The sequence below is a fragment of the Tachypleus tridentatus genome, chromosome 1, assembly GCF_004210375.1.
Source record: "Tachypleus tridentatus isolate NWPU-2018 chromosome 1, ASM421037v1, whole genome shotgun sequence".
Lineage (NCBI taxonomy): Eukaryota > Metazoa > Arthropoda > Merostomata > Xiphosura > Limulidae > Tachypleus > Tachypleus tridentatus.
The window spans coordinates 128,885,233-128,911,192 of NC_134825.1; the positions used below are offsets into that span (position 1 = coordinate 128,885,233).

A 25,960-nucleotide genomic window follows, 5' to 3' on the forward strand; every position below is an offset into this window, starting at 1 on the left:
GTAGACGATGTCCATCAACGAGTCTAACATTGCAATGGAGAATCTTGTATCTTCCTCATGTAGAGGCACTGTATCCTTCCGAAAGAAAAGGGTATATTGCCATAATCCTCTCGCTTCATTCTTCGGTTGAATTCCAGTTGCCACCTAAAGTTTGTGGTATGATATAATGTGGTTTGAATTCATAATAAATATATTCACTGTTCAATTGGCATAACAATTTTCCAAAAAAGTTATTACATTTTTAAGTGTTTAAGAGAGAGAAGTAATGGCGATATATTGATTGTTGCGTCTATATTTTGTTCAACTTTGGACATGATGATTGATAAATCAAAATACACAGCCTAGCTGACTGATGAATGATTATTTGCAGTAAAATTCTTATCAATGCTACAAGTGTAGCCTCCAATTTTGTCCGAAAAAACTTCAAGTGCTGTGATTATTGAGGATTCCCTCTTGTTTCATTCAATAAATGCACTGAATTTGAACTCATATATAACTAAAAAAATATACACATTAAATGTATTATACAAAGTCTAGAGTAACTTATATTTATGTCAAATGTAAGGCATTCATGCTTAAAAAACAAACAAACGTGTTTCTGCTTTTCATTATGGAGGGTTAGTTCTAATATTTATTAAACTACACGTTACTATGCAGCTACCCAAGACCCTTAAGGATTGTACTACAAATGACTACAGGTAAAGCTGTGATTTATGTTAAACAGTTATAACTGTTTATTTTTTTATTTTATTATTATTATTTTATATATACATGACTATGGCATTAATGTGATTGTCAAAAAAGATAACCTTTATTTCTTGTCACAAGATTAATGAACATTTAACAAGAATAAGCCACAGTTCTTGTATATTTAAAATATCTTTTAGGTATCTACAAACAATTTGGCAGTACAAGTACATGGCAAAGCAGCTCAAAGATTGTTTTAGTATTTTTATTTCAAATATAATATGAAATAACTGATACTTAGTAAACCATTATTTTTTCTGTGCATTAAAACCAAAAAGAACTATTTGACATACACGACATTAAAAAGACTCGAGTTAAACCATTTGATATACATTACTTTACAAAAGCTTGTGGTAATGATATTAAAAATTTATAAAAATAATTGTCTTTATGCAAGAAATACAGTAACTTATTTTGTGGGCATTATTCAGAATTTGATTTGATAATAACTAATCCAAAATGATCAACTATAATGAATAAAAACAAATATAAGAATAGAGGAGTTGTTACAAGTCATATGCTTTATTTTTTTCCAATATTATTTTACAGAGATGCGATATAATAAAACAGGACCATACATAATTACTTGGTCCACATCCAGGAGATATGTTTTCTCCAACCTAGTAAGCTTTTGTAATTCCCATGTCTGGATGTTTTGTAGAAGTTTCAATTCTTCTTTCTTAAGAGCTTGGCAAGTTTCATTGTAACCAATAATTAAACTCTGCAAAAGAATGTATCTATGTCAGCCCATTTTGTTTGTTTATTTTTTCACTTTTATTTCTCAACTGAATTGTTAGAACATAGTTTAAAATAAAATATCTGAAACTATTTTTTAAAAGTTTAAAAAGAAGAAAACAGTTTGAGATTCTTGATGCAAATTTCATGTACATATTATTGAAATACAGCACAAAATGATATTGAAATGGTTTATACTAGAGCTTATGTTTTCAATCTTATTTTTGTTTTCATTTTCCCTATGCATGCTTCTAGATACTACATTTATGAAATAAAGGTCACAAAGCACAAAATTCTGGTTTTTAAGAACAGGATTATTTTGGTCATAAAATATTTTCAAAACTTCTAACACTCAAAGTAGCATATGGTACAGGAAAGTATTTAAGTGACATTAAAAGAAGTCAGTTGAGGTACAAGAAATTAATTTCACAAACATATATAAATATTCTGAAATGTAAAATCAAGTTTAAAACAAACCTAAGCTTCTTACTAACAAACAGGTACTAAAACATGAATACATTCTTTAAAATCAGTAAAATGAGAAGTTGTCAAAAACACTGATGATAAAAGATGTAAAACTGATAATTACAATGGCACACACACTCATTCACAAATACAAAATGTATTACAATGAACTAAATTGGAATAAAAAATATTAAGCATAACACAACTTTCAAAGAGTTGCTTTACAATACCACAATATGACAGAACAGACAGAATTAAAAACAAAAATTTAAATAAGCCATGTATGTTTTAAAGTTTTTCATAACAAAAATTTGTTACAAATCATTCAAATGAACATACACTTTTCATGTATAAAAGATCCACAGAGGAGATCAAGTATGTTATATTGTTACTTACTTAACCATGTACACTTCATGTGTAACAAAACCATAAGTACATTTCAGTTAACCATGTAAATGGACAAGCAGAGTAACAAGTTGGATGTTGAAGATTGAAATATGTCTTTTTATTATGTATCTGATGAATATGACACCTTAAATTTTACAGTAAACTAAACAAATTTGAAAATTCATTTGACAGCTCTATGCATTTTTTAGTGACCTCACACATCAAAACTGTACAGCAGCTTTATAAAGCATAATTTATATATTTGTTCAATGCTGTGCATAAAGATTCTCTTTGTAAATCAGCATTTTTAATCAACAACCCAATTCTGAATCACCTTTTATGATTTAATACCAAGAAGAAATGCAAATTTTAGTTCCTCTCCAACCAGTACCACCTAAACTTGTCTTCAACCAAAGTATCAAATTCTCTAGTCTGCATTTCATAATATTGCCTAATAATCTTTAGTGATTTTTAAATCCATGTCATCTCTACAATAATTTGAGAATTTGCAATTAAATTTATACAACAAAATCCATGTTTTAAACTTGCATTCTGTTAAGTACTTCACTACTGGACTGGAATAAAATATGGTAATACGTGTTTAAGACAGCTCGATTTGAAGCGCTTTTTATTTTTAAGTGTGTTATTGGAATAATGAAATAGACAATAAATTATTAAAATATACTAAAAAGTTGGAAATCTACTAATTGACAAAAATTTTCATCCTTAATATAATATATTTTTCAAGTATAATCAGACTAGTGAAGATATAAAACACTTTAGTATATCTCAACAAGTAATATCCAACCTTAAAACTCTTGGTTAATGATTGAAACTGTAGGTCAGAAAATGTTGGTTCAAGTCAAGTAATTTTTTGTCCTTTTATAAAGATAAAGCATAATTTGTTTTTTACCCCATGATTCTAAATACAGAGTTTAACAAAATTAGATGTGAAATAATTATTGTAATAAATTCTAAAAATGTTTCTAAAGGCTTACTTCTTGACAATTTGAACAACATCCTCATCATTCAAGATATGATCTTTTCCAACTTTCTGTGGGTTATGTTTGACAGATGAGCCCCATACTAAAGCACTAAAAGAAAAAAACTATGAAAAATCTTGTTGGTGTGGAAAAAATAATCAGAAACAAAAATTGATTCACAATAAAGCTGTCTGTAATTAAGAATTTTGTTATATATGTATTATAAGATTTTTTAAATTATAAAACTCATACTTAAAAATATTTTCAAATGATTGCAACAATAAACTATACTAAATAAAATATTTGTTCTGCAACATGCTCATTTTTTTAAAGTCATGATTCTATAAGCATGATTGCATGCACATACCAATGTATATTCTTAACACAAAAATTCAGTGTTTAGTTTATTATGACTGTAACTAACAAGATATTTGTTACAGGTATTACAAACTTGCAAGACTGTGTAGAGATTCACGAATGCATTTCTACAGTCATAGTGAAATTGAGATGTTCAATATTTAAATACTATTCTCACACAAGTAAAATATGTGACTAAAATGAAGGTGATATTTAAAAATATTTCTGCTTTTACAAGATTTACATACACTGTAATGACAAATCAGGCTCAGATTTTTCAGATAAATTCTCCATTTCAATCTAATGATACAATGGTTTAATAAAGATTTTAAAGAAGCTATAAACTGAACTAGGCATTTGTCTCACATAACAATTTCCACTTTTCTGATTTTACACACAAAAGGATAAATTATTACAAAACAACAGACAGTCTGGTCCTTGAATGAATGTTCAGGATACTCCATCGTGTGATGTTTATGGAGCCCCATAAGGTGAAATTTATGATGGTGAAATACTCAACTGTAAAGACCATGATACTAGGCAGCTAATTTATTGGTTTCTTCGGTATAATTTTTTAACACAAAATTCTTGTAGCAAACTGGGCACACAAGATAAAACAAACACGACTGAAAAATAAATATTACTAAATAGACTCATTTCTGTAGATTACATGTTTAAACATGATTATAGTATGAAAGATTAGCTTAAACTGAAAACTAAAATCAACTGAAACCTATAATTTTAAGCAACAACTATACTAATTTTTTTTACTGTTTGTATCATGAAAACCCACATGTAAAGAATTTATTCTTTATTGTACTTAACACTTACTTTAAAAACAATCTGAAATGGAAGATTATTTTTTTTTTAGTGTCCAAAAATTACAACAAAAGATTACAAGCCACATATCTGTAAAGCTCCAAGTTCAAAAATAACAAAACTGCATGATCACATAACACTTGTAAATAATATAAGACTATCATATAGGTTAGAATGCACTGTTTGAATCCCAACCTAAAAATTACTACAGGTAAACTATGATACACATTATAAAGCATACATCATACACTAATCTTATATATCTAGTAACATGAAAATCAAACAGTTTCTGAAGAATACCTAACAAAATATATGAAGAAGAATATGGACAGTAAAAAACACTACTTCACTTGATTTGTATCACAAATGTTAGGTCTATAAATTTTATAAACTGTTTGTTTCCTACCATAAACAAACATATTTTCACAACTTACTATTTAAATTCCTTAATAATTGATCGATGAAGTTTATTGCAAAAATCTTCAATACTCCTTTTTTCTTGGCTTAAAATAACAGGTGACTCATAATCAGGAAGCTGACCTTTAGGTTTAGTGTATCTAGAGAATTCAAAAAACTCATTTTGCAAATTGCAAATGTTATGACTCATCTCAACAAATCAGTTTACAATGAAATAAATATCAGCATGCTTTTTAATCAAGTTGCAATGCTAGAAGAGTCTTAGAATATCTGATTAACATGTATACAAAGGGCTCATAAGTATAATGTAAGATAAAATGTATAAAACAAAAGAAGACAATAAATAGAAATAAACAGAAATAAGACACAAATTAGCATTTACTAAGAAAAAAAATTAAATTTCTTAAATTTACAAATAACCTTTCTCTGTCATAATGCAGTGCATATGTCTATCCTAAAGCTAATTTTATAGAAGAAACACATTTAGTACAACTTACAAGCACACATGTTCACTGAAAAATGTATGACACTTAGGGATTCACAATAAGACTATCCGTCTTTAAAAACAGTATGTTCTGAATGCAAAAATAGTGTGAGGTAATTCCTTGGAACATAAGTAGCACTTTGACCTTACCCTCCATAGTAACAGCTAAACACTTATTTTTTCATAATAAAAGTGGAATCTCTGGTGCATGTTTGTACTCACATCCTAATTAATTTGAGATAATCCCACGTCATCTCAAGCAGGTCATCAAAGTTCCACTTGTGATGTGCAGAGATTGGTACACAATGAGGTATTCTGTAGATTATATCCAGCTCCTGAAGAGATCAGTGAATGTCATTCCATGTTCTTAAACACCACTTTGATCCACCAAAAGTTATTTAAACATGACTACTAACTAACCAATGTTTCTTTTCAAAAAGCGTTTCTCATTGTAACAAAGTTATAATGAAATTTTAAATAGCTAAATTTTCATATACAGGTTCAAGATTAAGTAAAGGTACCTATATGAAAGTTGTTGTTTTTTTTAATAGTTCCATGTCAACTTAAAGTTGCAAAATGTGAAAAATCACCTGTAAATTAAAATTTACTTGTCCTTTGAAAAATAATTTGCTACATTCTTACCAGACCAAACTGTCATGAGCTAATCACTCTATCAGTAACTGGCAAGAAATAACCAGATGTAACACTTGTTTATGAGTAAACTACATCCAAATAATAAAAGTCTATTACCTCTATGGATATCTGATCAATTTTGTTTAACACATATATGCATGGAGTATAGATTCTGTTTCCTTCTATTACATCAATAAGGTCATCTGATGTTGCATCACATTTTAAAAGGATATCAGCATTGTGAATTTTGTACTCAGATAGAATTGTTTTAACCATATCTGCATCAAGTTCTGATTGCTGCACCTGTGAGGAAATAAAACAAAAACAAAACAGTGCATTTAATACAGATAATGAAAAGCATATTGTAAGAGAAGAATAACAGCTTAAAATAGCATATTTGGTAACTATTTCTTGTTATTTAACTCCATTATGTAATCTCACTGAGAGCATGTGGGGTCTGTCACTAGACCAACCTCATAAGTGTCATAAAAAAATTAGGAAATAAATATAAATTATGCTTTTTTCATGCTAGAATATCTACATAACTCGAAAATACAAATGTTTGGTCTAAGCAGCTTAAGTCTTATATTGCCATATATTTATATTTTTTTATGTTGACCTTGCAGTCATGCCTAGCTAACATTACACAACTTGCATTGATGAGGTGTATGTGCACTCACGTTACATATCCAGTACTATAAAACTGACCTTTTGCCTTCCCTGTCCTGACTGTGTTTTAGTGGACTAGTATTTTGTAATATAGTCACATTTCAACTATTATACATTATATATGTGTTTATAGATTATTACTATTTAAATATGGAAAAATAAATAAAGTATAGCAAACAATTATCTCCTCTAGCTACAACCTTTGAGCTCAGTTGCTGCTGAACATAAGTTCCTAAGCTATTTAAAATATTACACATGGAGGATATCAAACAATTTTTTTTTAGGTTTTACATGTATAATTGCATAACCAAAAAAATCATAAATAACTATACTGATATCACAGAATTCCATTTTAAGTTATTAAGCTTAGTAACTAAGATGAATTTAGGTTTGAAAAAGAAAATGAAACTTCAACCAGACTAAACACACAACCTATCTTCTTGAGATCTTGGTTTGAAAAAACATGGTAGTCTTTTTACATGTTAAAATGGCCAAGAAAACCACTATAGAGACATTCTAATCTTTCAATTGGTTATTCACATGTCACATGTTGAAGTTAGTGTATATGAGGGACTCTTTCCAAAAATTGAAAGAAATGAACATGGTCACCATGTTTGATTCAGTACATAAGCAACATCCCAGTAAAATAAAAAGATACAAGATTCTTATTTTTATATTCTAGCTTGTATATATTAGTAATTTGAATTCCTAATTCTACAAAACTAGATTTAGTATTTTAACATCACAAACATCAAATTTTAAACACTACTGCATGCAACATACCACTTGGATCACTAAAATATATACTTAGGTGCTTTCTTTTAATACTTACTCTTAAATTTAAAAAAATGGACTCATATACAATATTAAAGTTTGAATTATAATCTATAATTTGATTCCAAACTATTGACATAAATTCACGATGACATGGCCTTTGATATGCGACCTGTTGCAAAGGGTTAAATGATCATACAAAATGTAAGCACTCATTTTCCCCATAAAATGTATTAGTAAATTTCAGGCACTTTGGAACTTAATCTTATAGCTTGTAAACACTTACAGAACTGTAATATCTACATAATCTTTAAACACACACAGTATGGTGAAAAAATGTTAGGACAAGATAATATTTTGTCATTCTTTCCATTTTATGAGGCTAATTCTTCCATGACATTACAGAATGTAAATTTCAACACTATGGTAATACTTCACTGATTCTTGTTAACAACTGAATCAGCCAGGGTGAGAATACTTATTCCTTAGAATTCCCACATACTGCTATCAAAAGCACATCATGACTGTTCTGCTTATACGAATATACTGATCAAATTTAGAGTGTGAAATAACTGTTGTGGTACCCATGCAGTGTTATAACTATATAGAAAGAAGCTAGTAAGTAAAGAGCATATGGTACCAGCATATGCTAAAATAAATCTATTTAATAGCACTTTACAAATAAACCTTGATAAAAACAGTGTTTAACACTATATGTTAAATTTTGTTATTATGCCATAGCCCTAAAAGTAGCAGAGAGTTTATATAATGTTAGTTCGACTGTCCAACAAAATCATTAGATCGAGTCAGGTGAATTTGAGAATAGGAAAGATGATACCGATATTAAATATTTATTTATGCAGCCTTTGGGATATAAACTACCATGTACCAAATGACAGAAAAATGTCCAGATTTATAGTATGAAAAAGATTAACAAGAATGGAATATTTGGTCATGTAACAGTTAAACAAACCTTTACTATAATCTCAAAATATTGTCAAGTAGGCTGAAATTTGCTAAAAAAGTACATAACTGGACTGTTGATCATTGGTAAAGGGTGCTATAAATAATGAGTCCAAGTCTGAAATATCTAGTTCAAAGTGTAGGTTGTACATCCGACAGAGGAAAGGTGAAATATACTTAACTCAATGCATAGCATGAGAGGCAGTTTGATGTTTTGTGGTGTTTTTCTTCTGAGGTGAGAGGAAATAATTACAAAATAGATGAAATAACAGACTACAGCAAGTACCATCAGATACTGTTCAGTCATGGTATATCAAGTGGTTTGTGTATTATTGGTAAAGGATTCTACTACCAAGAAGATGATAACCCCAAACACTCACCAACCTATGCAGAAATTACTTAGCTAAGAAAGAAGCTGCTGGAGTCATGTTTTTATGTACCGGTTACAAAACACTTAAAACAAAGTATGTTGAATACAAGGAAAAATTTCATAAAAAACTTTTCCTTGGAGCTATTTATTAGAGAAAAAATTGTTTCAAAATTGAGCCTATGTTTGGAAATAACAAAAATGCATTTTAATCATTTTCTTCCTTCCTATGTGTACACACAACACATAAGTATGCATGTTTAAAATATTTAGAATAAAAGTATAAATTATACTCTCAGAAGCAGGCCAGGCTTAATTAACTCATTTTTTTTTAATAATGAATATCAGTTATTTGTTAAAAAAAAAGATTTCATAATTTTGTTATTATGCTATATAGAAAAAATGCACATGCTATTATTTACATACTCATGAGTAAGCTTATATATTTCATGAATCAAATAGATTTAAAAGGCTTCTTTTCTAAATAGAACAATTCCCCCTGATGCTGGACAGGGTCAGTGGTGATGGTGACACTGTCCACCTTACAAATGTTTTTAATTGTTTTAAGGGCCATTGGCCTTTTTAATGCTATTTAAGTTTTGAAATCAAAAATTAAACTTAGTTTTGTTTTAATATGATTCCTTTTTACAAATATTAATAATTATATTTTATTTTTAATTTTTTACAGATTGTCTGGCATAGATAGCCTAGTTGCTTTGCACCATAAGATGCCAACCAACCAACCAACCATAGAACAATGCACAATTCCACATTTCTGTTACATCTAAAGAACACTTTGATAAACCTAAATGTGATGAAGTTTGTGTTTTTTCATATACAGTAAGTTCTGGATAAAGCAGAATACCACAATTTCAAACAGAAGTCTGCAATTCTTTCTGGCATGAAAACATCTTAAGAATTTGTCACTATATCCTCTCATGCATAATTTCAAGGTCATGGTAATATATTATTTCACTTTTTTAACTCATTCCACTCTGTAAAGTACTTCTTCATCCACTCACTGTTGTTGGTACACATATGGATTCTTGTTTACAAGCAACGTGTTGTATCATAAATTTTGTGGTAATGTTGTCCATCAACATTCTAATACATAGTAAATCAATTATTTTGTTACTTTTCCATAAGATGTCAGAAAGGCCTGTACGAAAACATCTTTTTTCCCCCCATGGCAGCAAATGTCACCAAAGCTGTGGAAAATTCAGATTATTGTATGGATTTATTAGATGCCACTGACTCTGATGATACAGTGAACAGAATATAGTAATTTAAAGTTTCCACATTGTTATGTCTGTTAACTTGTTCACTGCAATCTATACATATGTGGCCTTTAAATATTTTTTTGATATGTTCAACAACAAGATTATAATAAGCTAGCCACTCATGATCATTATTACTAACTGAAGATATACTTCAAAATTTATCAAATTACAAGCTCAGTCTGGGTTACAAAATTTTAAAAAATGTGCAGGGTGGATGCTATGATAAATAGCAAGGAATTACCAAGTTTCACATAATTTATTTGTAAAATATTATAAGTCTGGGTTACAAAATTTAAAAAAATGTACAGGGTGGATGCTATGATAAATAGCAATGAATTACCAAGTTTCACATAATTTATTTGTAAAATATTATTAAAGAATTTATTATTACCTGAGCAAAAGTATTGTATAAGCTTTAAGAAGTCACTATGTATATACTTAAAATATGGTATACACTGGAAAATGGTCAGGGTAGCTCTGTAGGAAGGAGTTATCAGCCAAAGTAGTGACAGTAGGCATGCTTTCTTTTACCTGCTTTCAACAACCAACTCTTAATTCCTTCCACACTCTTTCACGTTATTAATTAATTGTCTATCATTGGCTACAGAAGTGTCTTACAGGCTAAACTAGTAAGGTCCTGGGTCAAAGAAGTGGGCATAACTCAAGAAATTACTTTTTATATGGTGGCTATTTTTTCATTACATTCCTCCATAGATAGTGTTAACACACTCCAAGATATATCAAATGTTTGCATGCAATGTTATGCATCCTTTTGTAATGTCATTTTAATGCCTACTGAGTGTCACACAGACAACATAATACTGTACAATGGTGTGAGCAGTTAAAACAGGTGATCTCTCCAGATGGCCCTTGGCACCCTTATGGGGAGATTAAAATATATAGTGGTATATTTAATCAATAGATTAAAATTACTCAACATAGTCCTTCCTACCACAGTTTGTAGGTTAATTCCTCCTTTTTCCTTCTTTCTCAGTGTGATATTTGGTGGTTGCTTGTTGAGTCTAATTCCATACCCTTCCAACTCTCTCTCAATAATCTTTTTGTGCTGCAATGGTTTCAGCACATCAAGCACAATGAAGATCAAGCTGCAAGTACGAGCCACTGTAAACAAAAGAAACCTGAGAACTAAGTATCAATCAGTTAGACACATGACAGCAACAGAAAAATATAAGCATTAACATAATAATAACCAGCAGCTCCAAGTACAAACCACCCAATTCAATTTAAAATATAAGAAAAAACAGTCTTCTAAAAATCAAACAGAAATTTAATAGGCAAAAAAATTAAATCTCTGATAAACATATATATATTTTTTTTAAAATAAAATTCACATCATTTACGTAAATCATGTGTTGATTTCACTTTTGTTATTAATTCTCATTTTGCAACTTCGTGGCTGTTAACTTTCTAGCTGTTAACTAAAAGAAAAACAACAGACTGATATCATAAATTAATATTTCAAAAAAGCCCTTAATGAAGTTATTTTAGACACACAAAAGATTGTTACAAAAAAAACACTGTTTTACTACCTTAAGTTAAGCTCTTAAGTAAAATGTACAAGTTTCAATCACTGATTAAAAAAAAAAGGAGTAAAAACTGCTGCTCACCAGCAATAACTTGTCTTCCTCTGCCCTTGCCATCTTTAGCACCTTCAATGATACCAGGTAAGTCTAACATCTGTATCTTGGCACCTTTGTATTTAATTACTCCAGGTACAGTTGTGAGAGTGGTAAACTCATAGGCTGCAATTTCTGAGTATACTCCAGCAAGTGTGTTCATTAATGTTGACTTACCCACAGAGGGAAAACCTATTGGCAATGTTTCAATTTTTGTTTTCCTTTTAGATTTGCCATTTCAATTTGATTTTGAAAAACAAAGATAAAAATTAAAAATGTTTAAAAAGTAAAGTTAAATGTACACAGAATTACTGTATAGGTTTTAATTGTACGTAATAAGGAGAAAAGAAATTTCAGAATAAAATTTCATAAATTAACCAGTATATCTTCAAAAAGCAAATCACTGTTAACATACAAGGACTAGAAGATTTACAATTACTTACTATCACAACAAAGATGTAAAGAACACATACCACTTTTAATTGCTAAATACTTTTAATATGTTAATATTACCAGGGTAGCAAAGTATGTTACATTGAATAAGGGCAGCTATTAGAACATAGCACTCAAATTTTTGAATTTGAGAATTTTTCTGACCCATTAAATTAAAAAATAAGACACATTCAATGCTGTATCATTCCACAATATGTTAAAAAGAGGACCAAATTACTTTTCACTTTAAAAAATTGCATTTGTTATGGTATGCTCTGATCAGTAAATGTTTTATAAACCAAAAAAACAAACAACAAACTGTACTAAAATGCTGGTTACGATAAAATAATGTATTATGATGTTTCAAGAAATAATCTTCATCAGGTTGATATAGTTTTAAAAATTCAACATTTGAAAAGTATAGATGTTATATAATTAACATTAGACTACTTGTATAAGCTAAAATTTCAAAAATTGTTTATTTTAAAACTTTGACTACCTGATGAAGTCTAGTTGCTTGAAAAAAAATTTTAGAAATTATTCTACTCTAACTGGGTTTTTAACAGAATCATTCCAACTTCAAGTTTTTTATTTTCCAATTTTAGTGATGCATATTATTTAACCACCTATCCTTGGATGCTTTAAAGAGACTAGAAAATCTTTTCACAGATGAATCTTGTATCATGCTTATTCATTTGCCAACAAACCACAGCTTCCTGCTCATTGTTAACTGCAGAGTTCAAGACTCAAACTATGATTATTATCCCAATTTCATTTATCATGGCATGAGGATACTAAACATTATTATTATTATTACTATCAACTTTAAAGTTTTGCAACTGATCTAGGATATTTTTAGATTTTTCAATAACTTGCAAGTGTACTAACTTAGGAAAATACACTCTTTATTTAGTTTAAAAGTTTTCATACTAAATATTTATCATTTTATTATCATCCAGTGCAACAAAAAATAGTGACTGAACTTAGTAAGATACCATAATATGAATAGTGCGGTACTTATGACAAATATAGAAATGACTATTCACAGTCAATACTATCTATGTGTATGATAAAGTTCAAAACAATTTCTATCCTTGTTGAGACACAAGTATACTCTATAGTGACTGCATATAAAATGAAAATGGGTGATGTGGCAATTTCCTTTTTTTTTGTCAATTATGTGCCATCATGAGATTTTCTAAATTTCCTGTTCTTACAGTTCTTTCATTAGAAAGCTTACAGTTGTAAATACCTTCATGAGTGATGAAGGAAGAACTTTTCCGATTGGAGCAACCAGCCCAGCCGAGCAGCTTTGAGAAAAAGCTGACAAGCATGATAAGCCAACTCCTGTCCAGAAAGAGCAAGACTAAACCAGTTGTCCATGTAAAAGTGAAAGCACAAAGATGTAGAGCAAAGCTTTGCACCACTTGACAAAAGATATGCAGGGCCAAAGCCAGCCCAAAGAGTATGGCATGAAATTCACACATCACTTCCCAACGGACAAACTGAATATAAGTACAAGAATGCTCCAACATGGGAATATGCAGATAAGCATTGGAAACATCCATCTTAGTCATTCAAAGGCCTGGAAAAAAAGACAACTGCAAGGTAGAGTAGGATTCCATGGTGAATCATGGAGTGTGGATATACTGACATTGACATAACAGGTCAATAATTAGCCTCCAGTCACCAGTCTGTTTGGGAATTACAAACAGGTTGGAATAAATCTCCCAACACCACATGGAGCAGATGCAATATCCTGTTGTGTGAGGATGTCTTGTACTGCCTCTAAAAGATGCTGGCACAACAAGAAATCATGATGAAGAGGAAAGGAAAAAAGGCATACTCGATAAAGGAGAAGGGGTAACAAACAAGATGATGAAACTTTTTGACAGTACTCTGAACCTAAACATCAGATATGAAAGTGCTTCACCAATAAACAAAAGCCATTAGATGACCTTCCACTGAAACTGTTGTTAGTGTATCATGTGCCATTCTAAAAAACAATGAACAGTGGGATGGCAGGAAGAAGGAACAAGCAAGGGCTGGGAAACAAGAGTAAGTGCTACTCTTGGCTCTGACTGGGACAAATGAGTGGAGAAAAGGTAGACTGTTGTTGGACTGAAGCAACCCTTCACTCCAAAAACTCCAGAATTGAGTCAAACATGTAAGGTCTCACAGATGGAGCCCATACAAAGATTATGTAGATAAGGAGCCAGGAGATAGGCCCATGCAAATATGGCATCACAACCCAAAATGTTCCAACAACAAAGAAACCATACTTGCAGGACCAGAGTCAAAAATATTAGGTGGGCCAAAGTGGAAGTGAGGAGGGAGATAATATACCCAGAAAACCCTTGGAAAAAGTGATGGATCAAGGAAAAATACCACAACAGAGTTGTTATAAGATGAAGGAGGGGATACTGGGCACCTGTTAGGTAAACAGGAGATTTAGGACCCTCCTCTCTAAACAAGTAGAATCAAACCCAAAAACTGTGGTCCAGGTAAGGACAGTCTACATTATGATAAGAGAGAGTGTATTGATCTGAAGCAGGTGGGACACAAGGCATAATAATGTTATCACTCACCTGGGAAGCAGAATGCTCAGCATGAACCCAATTATTGAAAGGGGGAAAAAAAAACTAAATAAGGTTGGGAGGTAGAATCATGTAAAAGGGAAGTACTTAGACTAAAGGGAGTAGAAGCAATAAGCAAAACATCACGTACCTGAAAAATAAACCCACAATAGCCAAATCCTCAAGCAGGGTGTGGAAAAGCATGGCAAACTCCAGGGGAGCAGGAGGATAAATTATCAAAATCCTTGTCAGCTTGGCCTGAATAAAAGGCTCAGGAAGAAGAGGGGTTAACAAATGGAGACAAAAGTTGTCCCATATATCATTTAATCCCTCTGCAAATAAATGCTGATAAATCCTCTAATGGGTCATTCACTTCTGTAGGCTGAAATATCATATCAGATGAAAGAGATGAACCTAAAGTGGTAACATTAACTTTGGAATAATTGCCTGACATCAAACAAACAAGCAAAAGATTTGGTTACAAAACATGGGTAAAAAAAATACATTTACAATAAAAGTGAAAATTTCTTGAAAAGAAATGAAATAAATAAAAGTTAAACAAGACAAACCATATCATAGCAGAACTAGAAGAAAAGAAAGACATCAGAATATGAGCACTGCCAAATGAGAAATGATGTTTGGTTGTAGTGATTAGAGGGAAATACATGCATCATGTGATGATGGTGCTCTCCTATTGGTGGAGAACTGATGTATGTTGATTTGAATGAGAGACACGTTGAAATCTTTGGTTCCAACATGGAGGGTGTGGAAGCCTTGTGGCATGTGTTATCTAAATAAAATGCAAATAGAGGGCAGAACAAAACAGGAAAAAGGTAACTGTTCACTTAGTAATACAGTTCACCTTTCTTATTCATTTTAAATATCTAAGTCTTTAACAATTTATGTTAGATATAGTTAATCTAAATCATTGCAAGAAAATATTATTAAACCAAATAAACACATTCTTTGTGTAGAGTTAATGTCAATCATTAGAATATACAAATACTGGCTTCCTTTACCTGCAAGCATAATACTTCAACAGACATTTGCTATTACCACTATGTAGGAAAACAAAACCCCATACATCCATAAATACTCTAGAAAAGTGCACTAGAGCTATACCTGAATAATACAAACTAATATTTAAGCACATTGGTCCTCTTTTACCACATACATCCATACACAATGCACCAAATTAATTATTGCAACAACAACACAACGTATAAAAGGCACAAACTAAAGAAACAGAACCACACCTTTGTCCTTGTCTCCCCTCCTTTTAGCTACTAATAATCCCATGCTTTAGATTCAGTCACTTTCATATCAAGGAGTTCTAACGTGAAAGCTAATTCAAAAATGTATAATGTTTAAGGGGAGAGTTACTATAAAAAAATGACAAACAGCATGTAATTACATGCACAAAAATAATGACCTGAACAGATCCTACTACATATCCAGTTTATAAGTTAATCCTTAATTCATATATTACTATTTTGATAATTTATTCTGAAACCTGCTCCTAATATCATGAATACTACATAAGAACATCTTGAAAATTGTATGAAATAACAAGATACATAACTTAGGAGGACAATTCAAAAACACTGATAATTTAATCATAAGTTTTGGTTTTTAGCATTTCTTAGGTCTGCAATTCTTTGACTACATATGAAGGATATAACCATAATTGTTTTTTAAAACCATACCAACAAATCCAATTCTAGCATCACCGGTTTTTGCCACATCAAAACCCTCGCCTGGACCACCACCTCCTCCCTTGGGCATAATAAGTTCACGTCTCAGTTTTGCCAGCCTTGCTTTCAATAACCCAAGATGACCCATTGTTGCTTTGTTTCTTTGGGTCCGAGCCATCTACAATAGAGATTTAAGTGAATGAGTTAAAAAAGGGCATAAAATTAATTTTAAAAAGTTGGCAATACAAAATGTGATACAATGATGTCCTGTAGTTTGAAATACCGGAAAATGGGTTAAATTTGGTATTTTTAATTGGTTAGTGAAAAATTAAAAAATCACAACAAATGTCTAAAATCAGCATTTCTAACAGAATAAAAAATTATAAAAAGTATCTTATTCATAAGCATGCATATATTTATGTAAAATGGAGAATGCCAATCTTAATGTGGTTGTATATACATATATAAAGCCCATGTATATCAAACATTACTCACTTTCATTCAAATAATTACTGTGATCTTTTTATTCTGATATTATACTTGACACTGAATAAACAGTATGTTTTACAAAATTTAGAAAGCAGTTGGAAAACGATAAACAGTTCGAAATTTAAAATAAAATTTCCTGTGAATTATAAGAGAGAAATCTCTTAAATACTATCAGGTCATCCCTAAAGTAATGTCCAATTTTAGGTTCAGAAAAAAGGAAAGGATTTCAAATGCTTTTAATGTTATTTAATCAATAATGTATGCTCTGTTATTATCAATTACTTCCTGTTAACAGTTCACAAGCTTCTGAATATCACTTCTATAAAATTATTGGGGTGTGGAGGAAAAGAATGTAGAAAGGGTAGTTTTGACATCTTCATGTGTTCCTATCTTTTTTCCATCAAGATGGTTCTGCAAACTTCAGAATAGATGATAATCAGATGTGGCAAGGTTTAAAGAATAAGGAGAATGTGGAAGTTTTTCCTAGCCTAGCTCTTTAATCTTTGCAGATGTGTTCCTTGCTGTATGGGGCCATGCATTATCCTGGTGTAACACATCTTTATAATTGTTCAGAGGCCTTTTTTCTTTCAGTGTGACATTCAAGCACTCTAACCATTGACAATAGAAGTCTGATGTATTCATTACATTGAGTGGCAGTAACTCAAAGTGGATCACACCAATAATATCCCACCAAATGCTTAACAAGACTTTTTTAGGGTGGAGGTCCATTTTGGGTTGTGCTTTAGCCAGTTTACCTGCGCTGAGCTATTGTCTGCAGCACTTAATGTTTTTATAATATATCCATTTTTATCTCCAGCCACTAACCTGCTCAACAAAGGTGAGTTATGTTCATAAGAGTGCATAGAAGTGCAAATGTCCACTCCTGCTCTAAAGTTGGCTTCTGTCAAATCACGGGGGACCCATTTTCCAAGTTTTGACACCTTTCCAAGCTGTTGCAGATGATGGTGAACTGTTGAATGGGTTGAATTAAGCTTCTGTGCTAGTTCTTTAACTGTTACAGCACAATCTTCATCAAGTACAGCCAGCAGCAAGTCATCATTAAACTCAACAGGACGATCTGAACGTAGCTCATCACTTAAGCTGTTGTCATCTGATCTGAACTTCTGAAACCACCTTCAACATTTTCTTTCATTGAGAAACTCTGCACCATAAACACCTTGAGTGTTTCATGTAGTTTCTGCTGCACTATTGCCTCTTTTAAACTTGTAAAGCATTATATGCCTAATGTGCTCCTCAGACACATCCATCTTCATAAGGGTTTATTTGATTAATGATCTGAAAAAGTGGAGTTGTGTTAGTTTCTTTTGTTTGTCTGAACATTTTTATTACACATCCTACTACATATTTTAATCATTAAAGCCTTCTAAAAGGACAGAAATGATGATGAACTTTCTGTATTAAATTTTCAGACATTACTTATGGGATGACCTGATAAATTACTGATTAAAAATATAGGTACTTTCTCTGCACAGATGTATCCCTGAAGGACACCCCAAAATAAGAGGAACAGATTAGATGATCTAAGAAGAGGCATTGCACCATATCAAGAAAAGTGACATTGTCAGGAGAACCCAACATGGCAGAAAATGAAGGAAGTACATCTGTGTGAGAGAGGATGTTGTATTTTTATTGACATAAAAAGTTGCAGAATCACTTAATCTCCCAATGGAAAATGCATAAGTGAAAATGTGTCATCCAATGGTGTAGAGTGGCTAGGGTGCAATGGACCATACTGAGCAGGGAAAGATAAGAATCATACTACATTCACCTCAAGTTCCAGACTTCATAGGAAAACCAGCATATGACTCCAGGAATGCACAGGTCTGTCTATAGCTAGGGATCTGAAAAAGTGTCATCTGGAATCTCATGTACTGAACCCTCATGACTATAAAACAAGCCCGAAACAAGTTGCCAACTAACTTGTAACAACAAAGGAAAACCAAGGAAAGAAATGGAAACATGCAATGAAGACTGTCCATGACCGATAACCCAGAAGACTAATCAAGACGTGAAGATGGACAACCAAAAACCTGTGTGAGGACATAAGTGACTGGTTCACTTAATCTCCAAAACCTCATTTGCTAGGTACTGACATCCACATATCAGGAGGAGGTCTGGTGTAAAACATGAACTATGCTGTGAGCAAAAAGGTCCACAAAAGAAACAGCATGGGCTGCTACAACAGTACTGTGTTGAAATACCATTTGAGAAAAATGTTGTCATGCTTGGTCCTCTGCCACAGAATAACTGTGGAAATAAATACATCATGGCTGTGATGGACCATTTCACCAAGTGGTCAGGAACATTTTCTGTTCCTAATCATGCAGAAACTCTGTCAAGGAAATTCTTCAGATTAGTTAAATGATCTAGCATACCTATGAAACTTCAATCAGATCAGATACAAAATTTGAACCAGGCTGTGTAAATGTGTCAGATCTTTGGAATCAAGAAGACCAGCAAAGAAAGCCCTTCATCCATCTTCTAACAGCTGGAAAAATGTTACATCAATTAGCAATTTATGTGGATGTAAATAAAAAAAAACATGCAATCAATATCTTACACTCTTTATTATGAATTATCAAATAGGCAACACATCATCATTACTGATATTTGAAAGAAACCTTAAAATAACTTGCATCCAGAGAACAGTCACTCAGCAGTATTATACAGAATATGCACTAGTCATATATGGCTTTACTCAGGAAAGACTAAACCAGCTGATGATAAACTAAAAAGCTACCATTTTATATATAGAAAAAAAGATTTATCAGTTAATACTGATAAAACTGTACAATGTCATGTGCAAGAAAAAAATGAACTCCAAAGTTAAGCAGGTGTTTGAAAGAGCCAACACTGAAGAGAATCAATGATGCAATTTATAGAATCCAGAGGAATAGAAGCTCCAAGCCAAAGGTCACATCACCATAATAATGATTAAAAATATATTGATAAAAGAATGGCCGACTTTGTAACAAGAGAGAAGCTGTGAGCTGAAAGACAACCAGCTGACGACTTTAAGCTTTCTGTCAAAACACTTTCCAGATGAATAATGACAAAGCCATCAGACCACTTTCCCAGGGAGATCTAGATCTTCATAAGTTATGACAACAATATGCCAAGAAGACTCTCTAATTTATTTGTATTTAAGATTTTTGGCCCTTGTTAATTTTGGTGACTTTTCAGATAAACCAGTCAATGTATTAGCTTGAGTCGTGTAGTATTTACTTATTCCTTGTTTTTGTTTTTTTTACTGATGGCAAAAAAACTTCTCTGTGTGGTCCATGTATACACATACATGTAACTTACTGACTTTTTTTGCAGGAATTTCATATTTTTATTGGAACTAACATGCATGAATGTTTCATTTTACATGTTTTACATAGAAATGTGCTGGAAGGGCATACTACTAATAATTTCTAATACCTGTAATTAACATACTCTATTTGTACAGACAATCTGTCATTTCTGTGGCCAAACCGTAATGAAAACATAATGGGAATCCTGAATTTAGTCTGAAACTATTGTGTTTCATAACACAATAATAACTGGTTATACAGTTACAAATCGTCAGTTTTAAAAAGATGACATTTAAATGAAATTTACAGATACCACCAATTTCAAACAGCTATACAGAAAATAATGTATTAAGACATTATTCTTGTTCACAGTTGTAACAAGTCATCTGACAATGGATACTCCCAGAGAATGACTGATAACATATCAATAAACTATCACAATTTTTGAATATGATGTGAATGGCTTTAAAAATACCCATTCTACAATTAGTTTACATTTTAAAATTGAGCAAATGAAAATCTAATTTTAAATGGAAAAAAGAAATCAGTACATGTCAATGGGGTAAGGTTGATTCTCTAACTATTCATTTTATCATCTCACATAAATGAAAAAATTCTGAAATGAAAATTCAAGAAAAGTAATCTGCACAGGTCAAAGAAGCAAACTTCCCAAAGAAGTTTCTTAAGCTAATTACTATAGAAAATGCATCAGGTTAATCATATGAGAATAGAACTATTGACAGGTCCTGCCAAGGATCTTGATACAAACCATGTAGAGATGAAAAAAAACAACAAAATAAGAAGTAGTTCAGGTTAAAAAAAAATGTAGAAACAGGAAGGGTTGAAAAAACAAGAAAGAGAAAAATCCCCTGTATGCTCTTCTTAGCTAGTTGATTTGTTGGAAGAATAAAAATTTGGGGAAAAAGATCCAAGCAGTTATTGAAAGATCCATAAACTATATCAAAATTGCAAATGCTTGATCACAAAACTAAAGCAAGTAAAAATAATAAAGCAATCTTAATATCTGAAGGTACATTTTTAGCATACATGGACAAAGTCAGAGGTTTAAAAGGAAAGAACTCTGAGGTCTTGGGAGGTAGATACTAAAACAATGTTAATATTAGGAAATATAAATGTAATGGAAGATGAAGTAAAATAAAAACATTCCTAGAAAAATCTTAGAATCCTGAAGTCTCCAAATGAAAACAAGCAGTAACAGAAAATCCAATTCTGTAGCTCACAAAAGACAGACAATTCTCTGTCCAAAAACATTAAAAAAACAAACAAACAAATCTCAGAGAATAATCAGTAAACTATAAAGTGACTTGAAAAGATCCCAGGAACATTCAATAGTTTGAGTTTTGAGAAGCATCACTAAGAAAAATTAAGGATGACAAAAAAAAAAAAGTCTTAAAAGGATTTCAACAGTAGTGTTCAACATGGTCAAAAACTAATGACAGTAGAAAGTCCTACGAAGAAGAGTAACACAACAGTACATAGCTGTTACATCTTCTACACATCTACCAATATCTAATGAATATATCTTGGTTAAGTTCACACCATGGAAGTATCACAATCAAAGCTAACCAACATATCCAAAGAAAGTCAAATGAGCAGAAAGATTACAAAAAGAAGTAATGGTAAAGAATTTACAATCCAACAAAACATCATATTTAGGTGGTAGATTATTGCATCTATAACTATGAGTAAGAATGCAAAAATACCAATACAAAAATTTTAAACCAAATACTTGACATTTTATTGTTTTAGTGTAAAACCAATGTTTAAAGAACTATCTAGATTTATAAATAAAAGGCATTGCTAGTCCATTCAAATACCATCCTTTTAATATTAATATATTTTATTATTTGTACTTGCTACGAAGGATGTGACCCACAATTACATTTTCCCACAGACTGTTTGAAAATGCTCTAAACAACAATAAATTTCAAGTACAAGATACACAGGTAAATATCCAAATATTAGTTCCATTATAATGGTAAAATTTCATGGTCTATAATAAAAAAAGATGCCAGTGGAAATGCTATTATTAATGTTAATTTGAGGTATAAAACTTACAAGTACAATAATTGCAGCTGATTATTAAAAATAACAGCATCACAGTAAAACTAACACTCAGTGACACTGTCATTACGTTAATATCAGTATTATTAGTTTTACTTTAGTTTTTAAAGTCCAACTTTCGGTTAAACTAAAGGCCTATGTAAATCAATACTAATAGCAATGATCATATTACTACTGATAGTACTATAGCATAATAAGGTTACCTCATCCTCAATAGCTTTAATTTTTTCTAAAACAGTGCTCATTGTAGCTATATGATGCACAAAACAACTTTAAATGTAACTTTATTTGGTTACTATCACCCAATATCAAAATTTACTATTATCGACGACAAAACTCGCTATCTCTTCCACGTTTTGCAGAGCTAGCCACGTTACCTGGAGAATGAAAAAATAACAACTTTAATGATGACAGTGACATGCAAAATATTTTTGATTTATACAAATATATATTTTTAAGTTTGAATAATTATAAGACTGAAATTCCTTTTTAAATGAAAAATATGTAGTTTGTTAATCAAATGTTATGTTTCAAAATTATTTTCTCAATTGTATTTCCTTTGTATATTTTCATATAGTATGTGAGTGTTTCAATCCAAAAAGTTTCATCATCACTCAATTTGCCGTAATTGGTATTCGTCTATTCGGTCGTGTTGTATGCAGCAAGGGAAAGTTAGATATTATTTAGACCTCTTCCTACCATCTTTACAGTTTTAGATGTTTGCTGTCAAAGGATATATTATCAAATTAGAGTAAAAATTATTTCTATACTAATCCTTCTTCCCTCTTTCAGTTTCATTTTCCATATACACACACAAAACCATTTAGTATTAATTTGTCACTTCTCTTCATTTGGTCATTACACGTTCGCAAATATTTTCTTTAACTGATTACCGCATTCACCTGATCACAGTATCGAACACGTATTTGACATATAATATCATTTTAAATACGATTTTGATAATTTAATCTAGGCAATGTATTTATTGTCTAGTGAAGGCGGACTTTTTCTTAATGCACAAATGGAGTGGTGAGAGATACACAAGACTACCATCATCATGCATGATGTAACTATCTATGAAGGTTAATAAATCATTCCTATATAGATTTTTATCAGAATACTTAAACAAGCAATCTTGGAATATTTTGTGGATTGTTTGTATACTTGCATACAAGGGCATGTGTTTAGAATTTGCTGTTCTAAGTACTTATAAGCTCTAGTAATTATTGGATATCCAGTGCTACAACGGTTAGTCTACGTCTTATTACGCGATAATCCGGGTTTTGATACCTGTGGTAGGTAGAGCACAGATAAAACATTTTGTTGCTTTGTGCTTAACCTCAAGCAAGCAAGAGTAATTACCGACTTTTTAGTCTTTGTAATTTATCAACATTGGACGGTGCTATATTACTTTATACTGGAATGGAATATTTTATTATTGGACGTATATACTCTTTATTGATTTTTTATATTTGCGAATGATGTACTGTTATTTTCACCTTATAGCTTCCTTGCATAGTTTACTTGTTGCCACACTTTATTTGTAATTTGACTAATATGACTACTGCATATTAATTTTAAATCACATGTTAGTATAATAACTTTTTAAGATGGAATGAGATGCAGAAGAGTTTCACATATGTGTTCTAGTTTGTGGCTACATATTTTTATATTATTTTAGAGCAATACCATATTGATTTTAGAACGTTTATTTTAATTCTGTGTTTTTGGAAACGTTCTACTATTTGATTTAGAGCTGTTTGTAAATTTGTGACAACTCATAAAGAGATAATGAAATTATTCCATACAATCAGCGAATTTAGTTGGCAGACAAAAATTTTGATCTGTTAAGAGCATGTCTCTTATATACATAATGAATAGGATAGGGCTAACTAACCCTTCTTGGCAAACACCGGCCTCAGGGATAAAATACTCTGAGTAGATGCCCTTCACATTCACTTTACATTTTCTATTATCTAAAAAGTTAGCTAACCAGCAAATAACACCTACCAGCATTTCCATGTGTTTTATGCGATCAGTGTTAAGCATGTTACTAGTAAAAAGTAATGACATTATTTTGGTCGTTACGTGCTAAAAATACTAGTGTCATTACCCAAACATTACCTATTTAAACGGGTAGACATAGGATTTTATCTCCTTGTCAATAATTAATGGGTTTAAGGTTTTAACATAAAAACACATTTGAAAGATATTTGAAATTACAATTCATCTGTTATTTTTATTAATTGTAAAACTGTAATACACCAATTTTGATAATGAAATACGTGGAAGGTATTAAATTGTCATAGAAGAAGTAAAAGTAATTAAGAAATTCAGGCTACATCTACGATAACGAAGTTTTATCCGATGTTTCTTATAAAGTTTGTTTTGGAATTTCGCACAAAGCTACTCGAGGGCTATTTGTGCTAGCCGTCCCTAATTTCTTATAAAGAGTAGTGCAAAATACATTTAAATTTCGTAGAGTTTAAATATTAATGAGTAAATGAAACTCTCAGCAGGAAATGAAATTTATAGACATTATGTTAGATATAATAAGAAATATAAACTTGGTGTTTTATTTGATTAGGAACAAATATTTGCAGTCAAACAGATTAAAATATTCTTTATTAGTACATTTTTTAAAATATTTTATTAACATTGCTTCACTACAAAATGTATGATGTAAGCATACTGGGTAAAGAGAAAGTAACACTCACACAATGAAAACCTTGTAAATTATGCCAAAAACTAATAAACTTGTAACTAAAATAAGAGTCTAAGGGAAAGAATGGGAGTGTTGGTGAAAGCTGAAACTCAAAGGTAATGGTCAACATTACCTAATATGAATCAATTTGAGTGTGTAGAAACTTGTTGAATTCTTGACATTTATTCATTCCTATCAGAACTGGACATGTCTATGAAACACCAAACAGTTGGAAGAAAAATGAACCATACTTTATGAGTTCCAGTTGTTTAACTTGGAGAACAGAAGTCAGCATGGCTAAAGATTATTGGGCAACTAAAGACTCACAGAAGTCTGGGGATTAGCAATATCTTAGGATTCATGTTCTTTGGGTAATTTAATGCTAGAATCGATCTTTCTTCTGATTAGACAGTGGTTATTATGCTTATTTGTAGCTGTTTTTATTTTGCAGATTTGCGCTAGCAGAACAAACAGAACCTTAACTTCCAGTCGTAAAGTGTTACTCTTTTGTAAAGTAATCATAAAAACAGTATTCCCTTAACTTAAGGGAAGGTATAATGGTAAAAGCTGAGCTTTTGTTTAAACACAATACCTTCAAAAGACAAAATGGAGAAGTCAGTAATGTAGAGATTTTGTTCTTCATGCGAAGTCGAGACAGCTTAGTCTGTTATATGATTAGGGGGCCTCAGTCGTTCTGAAGCCCCGGGCAATATTCAGTTAAGGGGACTCATAATAAGAAAACACAGAGGAATATTAAAAGTCATAGCATTGGGGCCCCTCCTGTGTGTAGAGCCCTGGGCTCTACATAGGTAAGACTGCCTATGTATATGATCATTAGCTGGATCAAATGCTATGTCCACCTACATTTCTGTCTTGTTTGGTCACGTCTTGAGACGTCCGATTAATGTAAATGTTTGGTTGGGAACATTTTATAAGTATTGAAACA

The 25,960-nt window shown here is 31.3% G+C and overlaps 1 protein-coding gene across 3 annotated transcripts; it reads right to left on the reverse strand.

Annotated features, from left to right (window-relative positions):
* Window positions 1–1,247: 1,247 nt before the first annotated feature.
* Window positions 1,248–22,716, reverse strand: 128up (GTP-binding protein 128up). 3 transcript variants are annotated; one of them, XM_076451366.1, is made up of 10 exons: window positions 22,514–22,716; window positions 19,305–19,417; window positions 16,432–16,597; window positions 11,709–11,909; window positions 11,033–11,202; window positions 6,145–6,330; window positions 5,617–5,729; window positions 4,928–5,050; window positions 3,333–3,428; window positions 1,248–1,468 (listed from the first exon to the last, which is right to left on the reverse strand). In XM_076451366.1, the coding sequence occupies exons 3-10, from the start codon at window positions 16,595–16,597 to the stop codon at window positions 1,462–1,464; spliced, it is 1,062 nt and encodes a 353-aa protein (XP_076307481.1). In that variant the 5' UTR covers window positions 19,305–19,417; window positions 22,514–22,716; the 3' UTR covers window positions 1,248–1,461. The 3 variants fall into 3 exon arrangements, with proteins under 3 accessions (XP_076307481.1, XP_076307475.1, XP_076307489.1); XM_076451360.1 differs by lacking the exon at window positions 19,305–19,417 and having other exon boundaries at window positions 22,514–22,715; XM_076451374.1 differs by lacking the exons at window positions 19,305–19,417; window positions 22,514–22,716 and adding an exon at window positions 15,982–16,070 and having other exon boundaries at window positions 16,432–16,519.
* Between the last annotated feature and the right edge of the window lie 3,244 nt (window positions 22,717–25,960).

What these genes read in the sequence shown, in the direction of transcription:
- 128up (XM_076451360.1), bottom strand. Translation starts at nt 22,555, where the DNA reads ATGAGCACTGTTTTAGAAAAAATTAAAGCTATTGAGGATGAG. An exon ending in TTAAAGCTATTGAGGATGAG is followed by an intron (nt 16,598 to 22,513) that starts GTAACCTTATTA and finishes TCTCTATTGTAG; the next exon opens with ATGGCTCGGACCCAAAGAAA. An exon ending in TTGATCAGATATCCATAGAG is followed by an intron (nt 5,730 to 6,144) that starts GTAATAGACTTT and finishes TGATCTCTTCAG; the next exon opens with GAGCTGGATATAATCTACAG.